The sequence below is a fragment of the Oncorhynchus mykiss genome, chromosome 28, assembly GCF_057628025.1.
Source record: "Oncorhynchus mykiss isolate SJ-2025 chromosome 28, ASM5762802v1, whole genome shotgun sequence".
NCBI lineage: Eukaryota > Metazoa > Chordata > Actinopteri > Salmoniformes > Salmonidae > Oncorhynchus > Oncorhynchus mykiss.
In genome coordinates, this window is record NC_143049.1 from 12511293 (window position 1) to 12528158 (window position 16866).

The 16866-nt window shown below is 44.1% G+C and overlaps 1 protein-coding gene across 1 annotated transcript in view; it reads left to right on the forward strand.

Moving 5' to 3' along the window:
• LOC110508550 (epidermal growth factor receptor) overlaps positions 1–16866 on the forward strand; it is a 57264-nt gene that overhangs the window by 24982 nt on the left and 15416 nt on the right. Inside the window, exons 2-7 of the mRNA XM_036966310.2 lie at positions 11754–11905; positions 12349–12535; positions 14281–14412; positions 14707–14775; positions 14900–15018; positions 16712–16853. Of these exons, the coding sequence (XP_036822205.2) occupies positions 11754–11905; positions 12349–12535; positions 14281–14412; positions 14707–14775; positions 14900–15018; positions 16712–16853 (801 nt within the window). The remainder of the gene's footprint in view (positions 1–11753; positions 11906–12348; positions 12536–14280; positions 14413–14706; positions 14776–14899; positions 15019–16711; positions 16854–16866) is intronic.

Sequence of the window (16866 nt, forward strand, 5' to 3'; positions counted from 1 at the left end):
AAACACTATCTCTAGTGGGTTTAAGGTTAAGGTTATAATTAGTGTTGGGGTTAGAATTACGTTAAGTTTCAGGGTTAGGAGCTAGAGTTAAGGTTAGGAGCTAAGGTTAGGGTTAAGGTTAGGCTTTGGGGTTAGGGTTAAGGTTAGGAAAATGGGTTAGGGTTAGGTTAATGGTTAGGGTTAGGGAAAATAGGAATTTGAATGGGACTGAATTGTGTGTCCCCACAAGGTTAGCTGTACAAGACTGTGTGTGTGTGTGTGTGTGTGTGACTGAATGAGGAGGAAACTATTCATCACTAGGAGGCTATAGTAAAGGCTGCTTAATGCGTAGACCAGGGGGTGAAAGTGACGGTGAGTAAGAGCTGAGCAACACAATGCTGCTTACGGACTAAAACCTCAGTCTCTTTTAAAGTATGTATGCCTTTTTATGGGTCCAGAGAGGAAGAGGCTATGGAGTTAGTTAATAGGGATGTGACTAAGGCAGTAGCTGAGTTGGCACAAGTGGTTGGAATCACACAGGAACAGTACTAGGAGAAATTCAGTTTGATCCCTGATATCCCCTTCACGCTTCCCTAGTATAAACTGTTTTCAATCTGTCCCATTTAAAAGTTTAGAAAGATCAGGTTCAACTCACTACCCCTGACTACCATTACTTAACTGTAGCTTTCAGTGTAGGGTTGATAAGAGGCAACCAGTGTCTTTATCTCCTGTGCCCTTAGATGATGTTAAGGACAGAGAGCTCAGCCTTCCTTATCTGTGCTGCGTGCTGCTCTGCTTGGCTCCGCTCGGACCCGGGATGGCTTTGGGAATTCTGCTGAAACCAAACCAATAGGGCATTCCCGAATTACAGCTGCTTTTTCTTGCTGGAATGATGTGTGAAATGTGTGGGTTTTTCTGCCTGTGGTTTTTGCCCCCTCCCCTCCATTGGTAAAGGAAATGGGAAATGCCTCCACAACCTTCTAGTACTTGTGGATAGCCCTCACAGGATAGTTAAACAGGGAACATTTGGACAAGTGGGGACATTTTGCTTGTCCCCACAAATGTTTTTTAAAAATTTTTATTTAGGCTTAGGGGTTCGGTTTAGGGTTAGGAATTTGGGGTTAAGGTTATAGTTATGGTTAGGTTAAGGGTTAAGGTTAGAGTTAGATTTAGGGTTAGGGGTTAGGGGTTAGGGAAAATAGGATTTTGGTCCCCACAATTTTTTGGTCCCAACAAGTATAGCAATACAAAAGTGTGTGTGTGTGTGTGTGTGTGTGTGTGTGTGTGTGTGTGTGTGTGTGTGTGTGTGTGTGTGCGTGCGTGCGTCAGTGAGTTAGCAGGCAGCAGTGAGTTTGTCTTGCCGGCCTCTCTACCGCCCACTCTCTCTCTCTCTCTCTCCAGTCTTCCTCTCTCTGACTTCCTGTGGGATTGTTAAAGAGGAGGATAGTGTTTGCAGTGGAAGGGGGGAGACACTGGGAGAGGAGGGGGAGACGGGGTAGAATGTCTTGAGCCTAAAAGGGGACAATGGGGAGAATATCTGGAGTGAAAGAAGGAAAGGAGGAAGTGGGCAGACTGTTGAACGTTTAAGGAGGCTGGTGGGTAGATTCTTGGATTTTAAAAGGGATAGAGTTTTGAGTGTTGGGTGACTGGTGGGATGTAGTGTGATTTAAAAACAGAGCAGTGGATAGCACATACAAATGGTGCCAAGTATGTTTATGACCTGGGTGTCTAGTGATTATAAAAGCCCAGATTGAATTATGGTCTTCTATATGGGGCAGCTGCGGGAAGTGATACTGGTGTAGATATCTATGGTCACTGGCAAGCTAAAATAAATTGATTATTTTACTTGGTTATTTGCACATCTATAATATCTCTTTCTGTGGCCACAAAGGGGCATTATTAGGAGCAGTGAATGCGCCATTGATAGTTCAAGTAAATGAATGAAGAGTCTGTTGTGTGACCAGGGATCACTGTGTCAATTCAAGGGATCACTGACTTGAATGTCATGAAAAGAGCTTCTTGAATCAATATCAGTATCGAACAGCAGCTCTGTGTATGCCAAGCCTACATCCCAGCAAATAGGGATGTCCTGAGGAGATTCGGCAATGTTCCCATTAGCCTCCTTAAGAGTTTCGGCAGGACGTTATCCCTTTGACGTTCTGAGAACGTTGCGTGACGGTCCCAAGGGAACGTTCTCTGGGGGACCTTTGTCTAGTTCCCTGTAAGTTCCCAGAACGTCACTGAGGACCATGTCAGGGCCTTTTTAGGATGTGCTCAGGAATGTCATTTTACTAGTTCTTAGGACGTTGTGTGATGTCCCAAGGGACCGTTCTCTGGGGAACCTTTTTCTAGTTTGTCCCAGGGACGTCCCCAAAGACATTTTTAGGAAGGTTCTTGGGACGTTATGTCATGGTCCCCTGGAGGTTTTGTCTAGTTCCAGGTTTATCCCGGGGACGTCCCTGAGCACATTTTTAGGATGTTCTTGGGACGTTGTGTCATGGTCCCCTGGAGGTTTTGTCTAGTTCCAGGTTTATCCCGGGGACGTCCCTGAGCACATTTTTAGGACGTTCTTAGGACGTTGTGTCATGGTCCCCTGGAGGTTTTGTCTAGGTCCAGGTTTATCCCGGGGACGTCCATGAGCACATTTTTAGGACGTTCTTTGGACATTGTGTCATATCCCCCTGGAGGTTTTGTCTAAGTCCCTGTTTGTCCTAGGTTAAGGATCCCAACTTAATTCAAAGGTTTTAATGTTTAAACATTCACACCCCTATGCAGTACAGCAGAGTAGAGTACAGTACAGTAAATTATACTGTACTCTACGCTAGTGTGCTCTACAGGGCCATAGCTACAAATGAGGACACAGGTCCTCATATTTACTTGTTACTTCTGTGAACTTTCACTATTGAAAGTATCAAGACTAGGAAATGTTTCTTAAACGTACAGAAGGCACAATTTCCGCAAAACTAAATCTAAACGTTGATATTAGTCATTACTTCAACATGACTGTGTATATGTGTCATGTATTTCCAATACCTTATGACTTTTTCTGCTAGATGTATTCGCTAGATCCCTTTTCCGTCTGTTTAACCAGAAGTCAAAGCCTTTGCTTATTCCAAATATTTGGGATGTCATTTTTTTTAGTCATTTTTTTTAAATAAACGCCTTCGTTTCTCAAACCAAATTTGAAGTGCTCCTATGAACTTCTCCATCCTTATCAGTTATTGTTGCGATTTACACAAAACGGTGTGTGTGCTGTGCAACAGTGCAGAGTGACTGGGTCTATTCCAGCATTCCACCACAGGGTCACAGAGTAAACATACGACTGACCCTTCTGCTGCAGATATCTGGAGTGTCTCAGTGACTGCTAGAGAACACTATGTGTTTGTACAGGAACACTCTCTAACTGGGGTAAATATTAGCCTTTTGGCCTTTATTTGGTCTCTTTTCCCTCAGAGTTCTAAAGGACCAAACCGCTCCGAAAGACGACACTTTCAAAGCCGTTTACTTTCAGCTCAAACTGTAAGAGCTCTTCCAGTGAGAAGTCATGGAGTTGTGTTGTGCCTACAGAGGGCTCAATCTGCTCTCCAGATAGATTCACGTAAATGAAAGTGAACACAGTTAGAAGGGATCATCGGTCATTCACAGCATTCACTGGCGTTTGCTTGCCCTGTGCTCCTTGTGCTCCACAGCTGGGCTGGTGTTTTGTCCTCTTTGCAACCCTGAGGGGTACGGGAGGGAGGGGGTATCCGCCACCCTCCACTCCCATTGTGGACCACTTTTCTTCTGAGACGCCCCGAGTTGTTTTCTCAAAGGGATTGATGCTACATGCATCTCCCACGCAGAGGAAGATGATGTCGTCCCCTGGCCTCGCAGCACAAAGGACAGGATATTAGGACGGGTTTCTTTAACTGCACGTCCGTAGGCCTAAACAGGGTACTTCTCAGAATGAAGGTTTTCTATTAGGATACGTACCTTGTGTATGTTAACTGCATTAGTATTCATTTTGAATCATATTGCGAAATCGGGACTTGATCCCTCACCCCCTCGTCAACATCAGCCAATCGGAAAGAAGGAGGGAGGAGGAAGTTTGTGCTCAATGCACAGGAAGTATGGGGGAAGTGCTTTATTTTCCTCCCTCATATAGTGGGCCTTTGAGATTATGCTCCCGTCGAATCTGGGGGTGTGGATGGAAACTTGAGGCAGTCCACTGCACCCCCGAGGAGCCTGTACTTTGTACTGCATCCAAGGAAAGCAGAAGAAACTGCTACACGATGCATCTGTTTTTCCATTCAGAAGCGTGGTGCCGTCGCGTTTAGGAGATCGATGATTCTTCTTATTAAACTGTTCTGACTCGTACAATTGATTGCATGTATTTAATGTTAAATTGATGATACTATCATTCTGCATGAATAGAAATGTAGCTTAAGTCTTACTAAGGAAATGAGTGTTTGTATTGATTTGTATTAAAGAGAGGATAACACTGGCGGTTGGGTTACTCTGCAGTGATTCTTTCTTCGGGGGGAGGAATAAACAAGAATATCAATGAACATAGCCACTTCCCCATTAATTATGAGTCAAATTTCACTAATGGAATTCTCAGACTCTGGTGGCAGTGTAATTGAATTGCAGGTAGTGAATGAGGGGAAGGAAACAAGGTTGTTGGATCATTTCTGTTTCTCCCAGTAGAACGGGCTGTCAATCATCATTCCCTTTACTGAAGATAGGCTATAGACACATTAGTACAACCCAGTTGGCGTATGAATATTGTTTACCGTTTTGCTTTTGTGAAATTAGAGACAATTGTTGATTCAGAATTCAACTTGTCCAGATTCCTCACAGGGTAATAGACCTACAGAGGTTCCTTGCAAACACTCTTTTAGTAACAACTTTTTAGAACAACACAATGTTAATGCTGTAATAAACTTAACTTGTGGAGATGAAGTAGTTGCCTCATTACACGTCCCGCAGTTTAAAGATCCGATAGCCGCCAGAAACAGAAATCTGCTTTCACAACCTTGAGTTATAACACTAGTCCAGCAAGAAGACATCAAAAGGCAGATGTGTGACTGCACATTGAAGCAAGCTCAGATGACTAATGATCAGGTTAGTCTAGGATGTGTGTGTGTGAGTGTGTGTGTGTGTGTGCGTGCGTGCGTGCGTGTGTGTGTGAACACGTGTGTGTGCGTGCGTGCGCATGAGTGTGGACGCGTGTGTGTGCGCGCGCGTGTGTGTGTGTGTGTGCGCAGCGTTGTTAGGGCTGCAACACAAGGCGATCCAGGGAATGTTCTGTACAACTGAGCCTCTCAAACAGGAAGTCGTTTACCTGATTACATAACACACACAAAGAGGTAGAGGTTCTGGAGACTTGCCAGAGCCGCCACTCCCTGCCTGCTCCTCCTCGACTCCTGGCATAGTAAGTGACGTCACCGCAGCTGGGCGGAAAGGAAGTGAAGCAATCAGCGAAGCATTTTAACAATATCACAAACTACCTCCTCACTCATCCCATTGACTTCATCAGAAACCACTCCCTCTGCATCTTATGTAAATTGATGGTACTGTCATTCTCGATGAGTCAAACGTGCATCAGGTGTGACGGAATAAATGGCACATCCGGTACGGTTTAGCTACTTCTGGGTTTTTGATGTATCATTTCCACATTCAGGTCTCATGAAGCATTGTAATGGAATGATATCTAACTAGGGCCAAAGTATTTGAATAGTTCTCAGATCCATGTACAGGCAGAGGATTGCATCATTTGCACCAAAGTTTGTTTTCAATTTGAACTATTCATCTGGTATTCGTTATAAATCCATGATTCTCTCTTAATCACGAGCGTAGTGTTATTCTAACCGCTAGAGGCTGCATCTGAAATGGCGCACTTTATTTTTGGTTTCTTCTTGTCATGGCGTACACAGTAAGTCGTTTTATGGTGGTGTAATGTCAGGTCGTATAGAGCACCTCCTGGGTCTGCCATAAAACTGTTGATGAAATCAGTAGGCAAATACAGTGCAATGTTTACCATGGCCTATACACACACGCACGCGCGCACACACACACACACACACTTTTTCTTCAGACTGAATATACCACTGACATATAAGAAGATTTTTTTATTTTTATTTCACCTTTGTTTAACCAGGTAGGCCAGTTGAGAACAAGTTCACATTTACAACTGCGACCTGGCCAAGATAAAGCAAAGCAGTGTGACACAAAACAACAACACAGAGTTACACCTGGAATAAACAAACGTACAGTCATTAACACAATAGAAAAGAAAAATTGAAAAAAGATAAAACCTCTCAATGAGAGAAGGGCAACGGTGACGAGACACACGGTCAGGTTTTAGACCTGATTGTAGCCGTGTGGTGTGATATTGTAAGTGATGCTAATGGCACACAACAGTGAAAGTATGATATCACTCCCTATGATGATGTTTTTGGTTTATTCCTCTTCGGCCTTTCCGTCAGTCATAATTGAGTTAATTACGTTTATTAAATCTCACGTCATGCCTCTCCTAATTAAAACAAAAGAGGCAGCTTCCTACAGTAGCATCCTAAGTCTGCCTCTGTTGCTAGGCGTTAGGGGGTTTGGGCCTGCCTCTGTTGCCACAGAGTTAGGTTGTTAGGGTGCGTCCCAAATAGCACCCTGTTCCCTGTGTGGTGCACCACTTTGGACCCGAGCAGTGCACTGTAAATGGAATAGGGTGCCATTTGGGACGCACCTTAGGCCAGTGCAGTGGGTGATAAGGGTTCATGTCAGGGTGTCCCCTCGGGGACTTGTTAATGAGGACTAGAACGAAAGGACTTCACCGAGGAACACAGCTGTTCAAGGTCCTATACTCTCTCTCTGATTGGCCCATTCGCTAGCCTGGTCCCAGATCTGTTTGTGCTATATTGCCAGCTCCTTCATTTTCTGCGAGACAACGACCAGATAAATTGGCAAGACAGCACAAACAGATCAACTGATCACAAGAGCTAGTAATAACAAACAAGTGAAGTGTACCATGGAAGGAGTAAATAAATAGAGTAAGATATTGCTTTGACATTTGTGTTGCCAGTTCATTTATGAAGTTCCATAGTGCATCATTTCAAGAGGACAAGCTTTGTTAGAATAATACTCCTTAGTAATGATATGTTTATTTCCTCCATTCTTGGATTTGAAAAGGCCAGTGTATGAGAGCATTGTATTGTGTTATTAAGGTGTGTCTTATGCTGAGGCTGTTGCTTGAGTTCTGGTGCATGTTCTGACTTTGCTGTCAGGACCAGGCATGTTTAGGAATGTATTCCTAGGAACACTACAACTACAGAATGTTCCCATCCAACCATTTAATGCGAGTAAAGAACATGTCTGATAAGAAAATGTCATGACAGGCCTGATGTAAACTTTCCAAATGTCAACAAAACAAAATACGCTAGACAAGGTGGGATCTTTTTGCGGATTTTAGAATCTTCGCAGGACAATCTGTCGCCAATTGGATGGAAACCTAGCTACTGACTTGAATTTGAGGAAGGTAAATTCCCTGTTTATCCCAGAGCTCTTACTCGGACTCCAGGGACACGTTTACCAGAATGTGAAGAAGTGTCGCTCTTGCTCAACCACGACGATAGTTTTGTTCGAGCGATTGGTTAGAATGCTGCTTATTGAGTGTGAAGTGTTGTGGTGCGGATGTTCCCTGGTTCTAGCCAAGGCTACTCTGTTTGTTCAAATTTGATTTTATTCCACATTTAACTCTGTACTGTACAGTCGTCTATAGTTGATCACTTGTGGTCTTTAGAGTGTGATGGTGCTTGGGGAACCACGCATCTTTCCTCATCTGGATCGAATCCCCAAGCTGACAAGGTAAAACTCTGTCGTTCTGCCCCTGAACAAGGCAGTTAACCCACTGTTCCCCAGTAGGCCGTCATTGTAAATAGAATTTGTTCTTAACCGACTTAAATAAAGGTTAAATCAAATCAAATGTGCCCCTGATTCACAGTGTCACAGTGTCACAGTGTCAGTCTCAACAGCCTGTCAGACCAGCTCAAGGGACAGACAGACAGAATGAACAGGAAGTCAGTAAGGTGACCTGTTTCCTCCAGACCCACATTCTCCTCAGTCAGTCTCTACTACTATGTAAATGATCCTCTTGTCTTCCTCTGCATACTTATCTCTAGTACTGCCTCCTTGCCTTGGCTTATCCGAACACGGGTTATGTAAGAGTAGATTACAGCATAATCAGCCTTTTATCTTAGGCGTTTGTTGTCCTGGCTCGCTCAATGGCTCTATTGTTGGTGCTAGAGCCTGTGTGTACATACACGTTATCAGCACTTGGAAGAGCCTGATATTTTTTTTTAATTGTGCCAAGAATGGGAGTTGTATTCCAATATGGCTCCAGCTTTCATTTCCACAAATGTCTTAAAGGTCCGGAAAATAGCCGTTTGAGTGACTAAAATATCACCCATTGTATATATATTTCGGGGGGGGGGGTATAGAAATGCTATAAAATAGAACGTTTTCTCTCATGGCTAACAACCAATGAATTTTGAAAAGACAAGCTGAGTGGACGAAAAGTTTATATTCATGAGCTGGCCTTGACTGAGAGCTCTTTGAAACACCTATGTCAAGAAACTTGGATGCAGAATTGCAGTAAAATCATCTCAATCAAATTTGGTGACACACAAAGCAACTCAAACAACATTGAAATTGCATCAATTATGTATTTTTTTTATATACAGTTGAAGTCGGAAGTTTACATACACTTTAGCCAAATACATTTAAACTCAGTTTTTCACAATTCCTGACATTTAATCCTAGTAAAAAATCATTGTTTTAGGTCAGTTAGGATCACCACTTTATTTTAAGAATGTGAAATGTCAGAATAATATAGTAGAGAGAATGATTTATTTCAGCTTTTATTTCTTTCATCACATTCCCAGTGGGTCATAAGTTTGCATACACTCAATTAGTATTTGTATTTGCCTTTAAATTGTATAACTTGGGTCAAACGTTTTGGGTAGCCCTCCACAAGCTTCCCACAATAAGTTGGGTGAATTTTGGCCCATTCCTCCTGACAGAGCTGGTGTAACTGAGTCAGGTTTGTAGGCCTCCTTGCTCGCACACGCTTTTTCAGTTCTGCCCACACATTTTCTATAGGATTGAGGTCAGGGCTTTGTGATGGCCACTCCAATACCTTGACTTTGTTGTCCTTAAGCCATTTTGCCACAACTTTGGAAGTATGCTTGGGGTCATTGTCCATTTGGAAGACCCATTTGCGACCAAGCTTTAACGTCTCACTGATGTCTTGAGATGTTGCTTCAATATATCCACAATTTTCCTGCCTCATGACGCCATCTATTTTGTGAAGTGCACCAGTCCCTACTGCAGCAAAGCACCCCCACAACATCATGCTGCCACCCCGTGCTTCATGGTTGGGATGGTGTTCTTCAGCTTACGAGCATCCCCCTTTTTCCCCCAAACATGACGATGGTCATTATGGCCAAACATTTCTATTTTTGTTTCATCATACCAGAGGACATTTTTCCAAAAAGTATGATCTTTGTCCCCATGTGCAGTTGCAAACCGTAGTCTGGCTTTTTTATGGCGGTTTTGGAGCAGTGGCTTCTTCTTTGCTGAGCGTCCTTTCAGGTTATGTTGACATAGGACTCTTTCTACTGTGGATATAGATACTGTTGTACCTGTTTCCTCCAGCATCTTCACAAGGTCCTTTGCTGTTGTTCTGGGATTGATTAGCACTTTTCGCACCAAAGTACGTTAATCTCTAGGAGACAGAACGCGTCTCCTTCCTGAGCGGTATGTTGGCTGCGTGGGTCCATGGTGTTTATTCTTGCGTACTATTGTTTGTACAGATGAACGTGGTACCTTCAGGCGTTTGGAAATTGCTCCCAAGGATAAACCAGACTTGTGGAGTTCTACATTTTTTTTCTAAGGTCTTGGCTGGTTTCTTTTGATTTTCCCATGACGTCAAGCAAAGAGGCACTGAGTTTGAAGGTAGGCCTTGAAATACATCCACAGGTACACCTCCAACTGACTCAAATTATTTTAATTAGCCTATCAGAAGCTTCTAAAGCCATGACATCATTTTCTGGAATTTTCCAAGCTCTTTAAAGGCACAGTCAACATAGTTTATGCAAACTTCTGACCCACTGGAATTGTGATACAGTGAATTACAAGTTAAATAATCTGTCTGTTAACAATCGTTGGAAAAATGTATTGTCGTGCACAAAGTAAATGTCCTAACCGACTTGCCAAAACTATAGTTTGTTAACAAGAAAAAACAAGTTTTAATGACTCCAACCTAAGTGCATGTAAACTTCCGACTTCAACTGTATGTATACATCTCCCGTTTGTCATATCTCTTGTGATATGGTTCACAGCTGCACTGACAGATGTGTTAACTATATATATACAGTTGAAGTCGGAAGTTTACATGCACTTAGGTTGGAGTCATTAAAACTTGTTTTTCAACCACTCCACAAATTTCTTGTTGGCGTTTTGAATGACCTTTCCCCCTTTTGTTCCATGCTGGCTGAAGACCTAGCTAGCCAGTAACTAGCTAACACCAGACACAGATGAAAGGGGAAACATGTAAATATCTTTGCCATAGATTAATATTGTCAACTTTTCATTATATTTGCTGACAGACACCCTACAGTCAAATTTTGGCACCAGTAAAATAGCTACATAGCTCTTTAAACCACGCCCCTCCACAAACACACCTTCTCAGATGTTGTTTACAAGGCAGTACTTATTTAAATTAGGTAAGAGAATATCATATCATTGGTTTTAAAAAAAAATTGCGTTAGGGTGATGTCACCCTATTCCTTTAGTAATCCCGACTCCTGAATCCAAGTGTTTGACATGGAGGACGGTGTATCTCCCTCCAGATCCCTGACCCCTGAAGTTAATTGAGAGGGGGACCAGTAACTTTATGATCAAACTTCATCAATGTAGAAGCAACATTAATTTTTCATACTTTGGTCATCATACTTTGATCTGGTTTCATCTAAATACCAACCAATTTCATGAAAAACATGATTTTGACTGTTCAAGACCTTTAAATAATCATTGTTATCTAACTCCAAAACCCGTCGCTTCATAAACTCCAGAAGATGCCGCATTCATGGACCGATAACGTCCCTTTAATGTTGCCAATATTCTTAGTTGTGACAGGGAGATGAGTGGAATAGATAATAATCCCCATGAAACGCCTGTTTGTGAAGAGTAACTCAAAATATTTCTGCACAGAGTTGACACGGTGCAGAAACTCAAGGCATTTGTTTTAACTAGCCAGAATAGCAGTGGAAAGAGTCTGGGCCAAGATAAATATGGTCGGCCAGCTCAGAGCACACAGCGACTCATGAGTAAGTGGCAGCATCGTAGAGATCAATTTCCCATTCTAGATTCAATCCAGCTCAGCTATTTAATGCTATTGAATGAACCAAAGTATGACTGTGCACAGCACAGCTCACACCTACAAACAAAGAAACAAGACAACTTAAGCTCCTCTGACACACGTGTGTAAAGAGAGGCAGAAGTGACTCAGAGAGTCGGTGTACTTTGTTGTCTTGGGTATGCCAGTGTACATTTTAACAGTGACTATGCATGATGAATATCACTATCCATGTAAGGGTGCTTGGTAGCTAAGATATTCCTGTCTGGATCAAGGCAGCAGTTTTTCCATGTTCATTGTGAAATTCAAGTATGGTCACTTTTCACTCAGGTGATCTGTCTTCTACTTTCCTGGATGATTTCTAATCATCTTCTCTCCCCCCCAGTATGCCAGGGCATCACTAACCGGTTCAGCCTTCTGGGGTCAAAAGAGGGCCACTACTTGAACATGGTCAAGACCTACAGCAATTGTACCATTGTCCTGGAGAACCTGGAGGTCACACACATGGAAGACCACCATGACCTGTCTTTCCTCAGGGTAAGATAAAAGGAACGTTAGCCTGGTCCCAGATCTGTTTGCGCTGTCTTGTCAGCTCCCATGAACAATGACCATAGGAGATGTCAAGATGGCACAAACAGTTCTGGGACCAGGCTACAGGTAAGGAACCCCTTTGTTTGGAGAAAGCATTACTGGATGAAAACGTCACAGCCACAAAACAAATCTTGTTTTAACCTCCGGGCATGGTCCAAAGCTATTTCAACGGGTAAGCTGTCCAAAACACCTCAATAGAGCCTTATAGCTTCAGTTGAGATAGTCTCTTAGGTTGTGCTCATACTTGTGACTAGGCTCAGTGGTATGACGTTATAGACAGGTGAAAACCAGTAGGACCTGAGCTGGAGCCTCTAGGTCTGAAGTTGTTCACCCCTGGTATAGTGTGTGAAGACAAGGCCTAACCCAAATGTTTCCTTGTTTGTCCACAGTCCATTCAGGAGGTGGGTGGCTATGTTCTGATCGCCCTCAACACAGCCAACAGGATTCCCCTGGACAACCTGCGCATCATCCGAGGCCACACTCTCTACAACGATGGCTTTGCCCTGGCTGTGTTGATGAACCATAATAAGTCAATGGGAGCAGGCACCACTGAGCTGCCTCTGACCAGCCTCACAGGTCAGTCTCTAGGCCTGTCCCTGCTCTGCCCAGGCAGTCGCTGTACCCAGCCGCATAATGACTGGTCACTGTGTGCCTTCTCACGTACTAGAACCAAACCAGGGAAACTCTGAGCCCTTGTTATAAGCTAGGGTCGGGTGGCAGCTGGAGCTAGGGTTAGGGTTGTGGTTGAGGGTTAGGGTTAGGGTTTAACCATGTTGTGTACATGAAGCTAGTGTTAGGGTTGTGATTGAGGCTAGGGTTAGGGTTGAACCAGGATGTGGACATGAAGCTAGGGTTGTGATTGAAGCTAGGGTTAGGGCTTAACCAGGTTGTGTACATGAAGCTAGTGTTAGGGTTGTGATTGAGGCTATGGTTAGGGCGTAACCAGGTTGTGTACATAAAGCAAGGGTTGTGATTGAGGCTAGGGTTAGGGTTGAACCAGGATGTGGACACGAAGCTAGGGTTAGGGTTGAGGCCAGGGTTAGGGTTGAGGCTAGGGTTAGAGTTGGACCAGGATGTGAACATGAAGCTAGGGTTAGGGTTGAGGCTAGGGTTAGGGTTGAACCAGGATGTGAACATGAAGCTAGGGTTAGGGTTGAGGCTAGGGTTAGAGTTGAACCAGGATGTGGACATGAAGCTAGGGTTAGGGTTGAACCAGGATGTGGACATGAAGCTAGGGTTAGGGTTGAGGCTAGGGTTAGAGTTGAACCAGGATGTGGACATGAAGCTCGGGTTAGGGTTGAGGCTAGGGTTAGAGTTGAACCAGGATGTGGACATGAAGCTAGGGTTAGGGTTGAGGCCAGGGTTAGGGTTGAGGCTAGGGTTAGAGTTGAACCAGGATGTGGACATGAAGCTAGGGTTAGGGTTGAGGCTAGGGTTAGAGTTGAACCAGGATGTGGACATGAAGCTAGGGTTAGGGTTGAGGCTAGGGTTAGAGTTGAACCACGATGTGGACATGAAGCTAGGGTTAGGGTTGAGGCTAGGGTTAGAGTTGAACCAGGATGTGGACATGAAGCTAGGGTTAGGGTTGAGGCTAGGGTTAGAGTTGAACCAGGATGTGGACATGAAGCTAGGGTTAGGGTTGAGGCCAGGGTTAGGGTTGAGGCTAGGGTTAGAGTTGAACCAGGATGTGGACATGAGGCTAGGGTTAGGGTTGAGGCTAGGGTTAGGGTTGAACCAGGATGTGGACATGAAGCTAGGGTTAGGGTTGAGGCTAGGGTTAGGGTTGAACCAGGATGTGGACATGAAGCTAGGGTTAGGGTTGAGGCTAGGGTTAGAGTTGAACCAGGATGTGGACATGAAGCTAGTGTTAGGATTGAGGCTAGGGTTAGGGTTGAACCAGGATGTGGACATGAAGCTAGGGTTAGGGTTGAGGCTAGGGTTAGAGTTGAACCAGGATGTGGACATGAAGCTAGTGTTAGGATTGAGGCTAGGGTTAGGGTTGAACCAGGATGTGGACATGAAGCTAGGGTTAGGGTTGAGGCTAGGGTTAGGGTTGAACCACGATGTGGACATGAAGCTAGGGTTAGGGTTGAGACTAGGGTTAGGGTTGAACCAGGATGTGGACATGAAGCTAGGGTTAGGGTTGAGGCTAGGGTTAGGGTTGAACCAGGATGTGGACATGAAGCTAGGGTTAGGGTTGAGGCTAGGGTTAGGGTTGCTTTTGGAGCTGGAGCTAGGTTATCTACACCGTTTTATTACATTGATTAATTCACATCAACATTCAACAACTGAAAATAAACGCATCTCTCTCCATTTTCCAGAGATCCTGAAAGGAGGAGTGAAGTTCTCAGGCAACCAGCTGTGTAACGTGGAGACCATCCAGTGGTTGGACATCGTGGACATTGACAGCAAACCCAATATGCAGTTACCTGAACCCAACAGAAATCGTCTCTGTAAGGAGCTCCTGTTACAGCACATGAAACAATGAGTCACATAAATGCACCTACCATAATCCCATTCAATGTTTTGTGTTTTTATACACGCTTGAGGCTATATTTATTCATGTTGTTAGATATTAACAGGAAGCTGCTTCACCCAGCGCAGCCAACAGTTTAGTCATGTTTAACTTTCAACTAATCAAAAACTTTGCTTTATTGAACATTAAAAGACTGAAGTACACTATAAAGTTTTAAAGTACACTGAAGTTGCAGAGTTCTTGAACTATTATTTTGATATATTTTCTGTAGGTAAAAATTGTGATCCTGGATGCTTCAATGGTTCATGTTGGGCGCCCGGCCCAGAACACTGCCAGACATGTAAGTCTGTAAACCAGACTCTAATATTGTTGAAAGGTATACTGTAAGACAAAAACAAGGGCTTAGTTGTATGATAACATAACTGGCACTTGCACATTACTGATGCTGTTTTCCTTCCGTCTAGTGACGAAGCTGAACTGTGCCCAGCAGTGCTCTAAGAGGTGTAAGGGTCCGTCTCCCATCGACTGCTGCAACGAACACTGTGCTGCAGGCTGCACTGGACCCAGACCTACAGACTGTCTGGTGAGAGACCCTAACCATAACCCTAACCCATCTTCACACTGTATCTGACCCGGACCTACAGACTGTCTGGTGAGAGACCCTAACCATAACCCTAATCCATCTTCACACTGTATCTGACCCAGACCTACAGACTGTCTGGTGAGAGACCCGAACCATAACCCTAACCCATCTTCACACTCTATCTGACCCAGACCTACAGACTGTCTGGTGAGAGACCCTAACCATAACCCTAACCCATCTTCACACTGTATCTGACCCAGACCTAGAGACTGTCTGGTGAGAGACCCTAACCATAACCCTAACCCATCTTCACACTGTATCTGACCCAGACCTACAGACTGTCTGGTGAGAGACCCTAACCATAACCCTAACCCATCTTCACACTGTATCTGACCCAGACCTACAGACTGTCTGGTGAGAGACCCTAAACATAACCCTAACCCATCTTCACACTGTATCTGACCCAGACCTACAGACTGTCTGGTGAGAGACCCTAACCATAACCCTAACCCATCTTCACACTGAATCTGACCCAGACCTAGAGACTGTCTGGTGAGAGACCCTAACCATAACCCTAACCCATCTTCACACTGTATCTGACCCAGACCTAGAGACTGTCTGGTGAGAGACCCTAACCATAACCCTAACCCATCTTCACACTGTATCTGACCCAGACCTAGAGACTATCTGGTGAGAGATCCTAACCATAACCCTAACCCATCTTCACACTGTATCTGACCTAGACCTAGAGCGGCTGGTGAGAGACCCTAACCATAACCCTAACCCATCTTCACACTGTATCTGACCTAGACCTAGAGACTGTCTGGTGAGAGACAGACCGACAGACAGACACGCCACTTTCACAAGTGGCAGAGACAGATTCCACCTTCATATTGTACTGGTGTCATAGGGTGGGACAAGAGTGACCATGAACGATTCTGGGCTTCAGTTAGGCTTTAAGTAGGGTCCAGAGTTTCCCCTGGTCAGGTCACGTGGTCTGACAAAACCCTGGCTAGTCATAGGTCAAGAATGGCATCTCTCACATATACTACATATACTAGGCCGTCTTTGTAAATAAGAATTTGTTCTTAACTGACTTGCCTAGTTAAATAAAGGTTAAATAAAATAAATAAATAAAAACATTTTTTTCTTTTGTAGTTATTTCTTCACCCAATAAATGTGTTAGGAAACAGACACATTGCATTTCACATTTCACACATCATTATTTCTGTCTTATGATGCTCCCTTTTATCTTATTGGCTGGTGACCAACATACTTTACACCAGTACCACTGTTTTCTATCCACTTTATGATTAAAACCACATTGTATTGCTTTTGTATCCGGTGTCCCTTTCTATCGCTGATTAAACCCTGCTTTTTGACAGTGCCTTGAGAATCAGGCTTAGTCCCCAGCTGGGAAGCTAAGCCAGCGTCACCTATTCCTCTCTGGCTAAGCTGAGCCGTGAAATAGCAATGCAGTGTTATAATCTGTGCATACGGGTCTGTTATGGTCCTATTGCTCTGTCTATGATGGCTGGGCCGTATTTATTAGGACATGTAACATTTTAAAACATTTTGCAGCGGAAAGTGAAAACAAGCGTTTCTTATTGGACAGGTTCAGGTAGTCCATTTCCTGTTTGTCTGTTGTCGTTGGTTTGCTGCTTAATGAACATAGCCCTGTTTGGTGCCGTAGGCCTGCCGGGACTTTCAGGATGACGGGACGTGTAAAGACTCGTGTCCGCGCCTCCTGCTCTACGACCGCAACCTTCACCAACTAGTCAACAACCCAGACGGGAAGTACAACTTCGGGGCCACCTGCGTCAAGACCTGCCCTCGTAAGAAAACCCA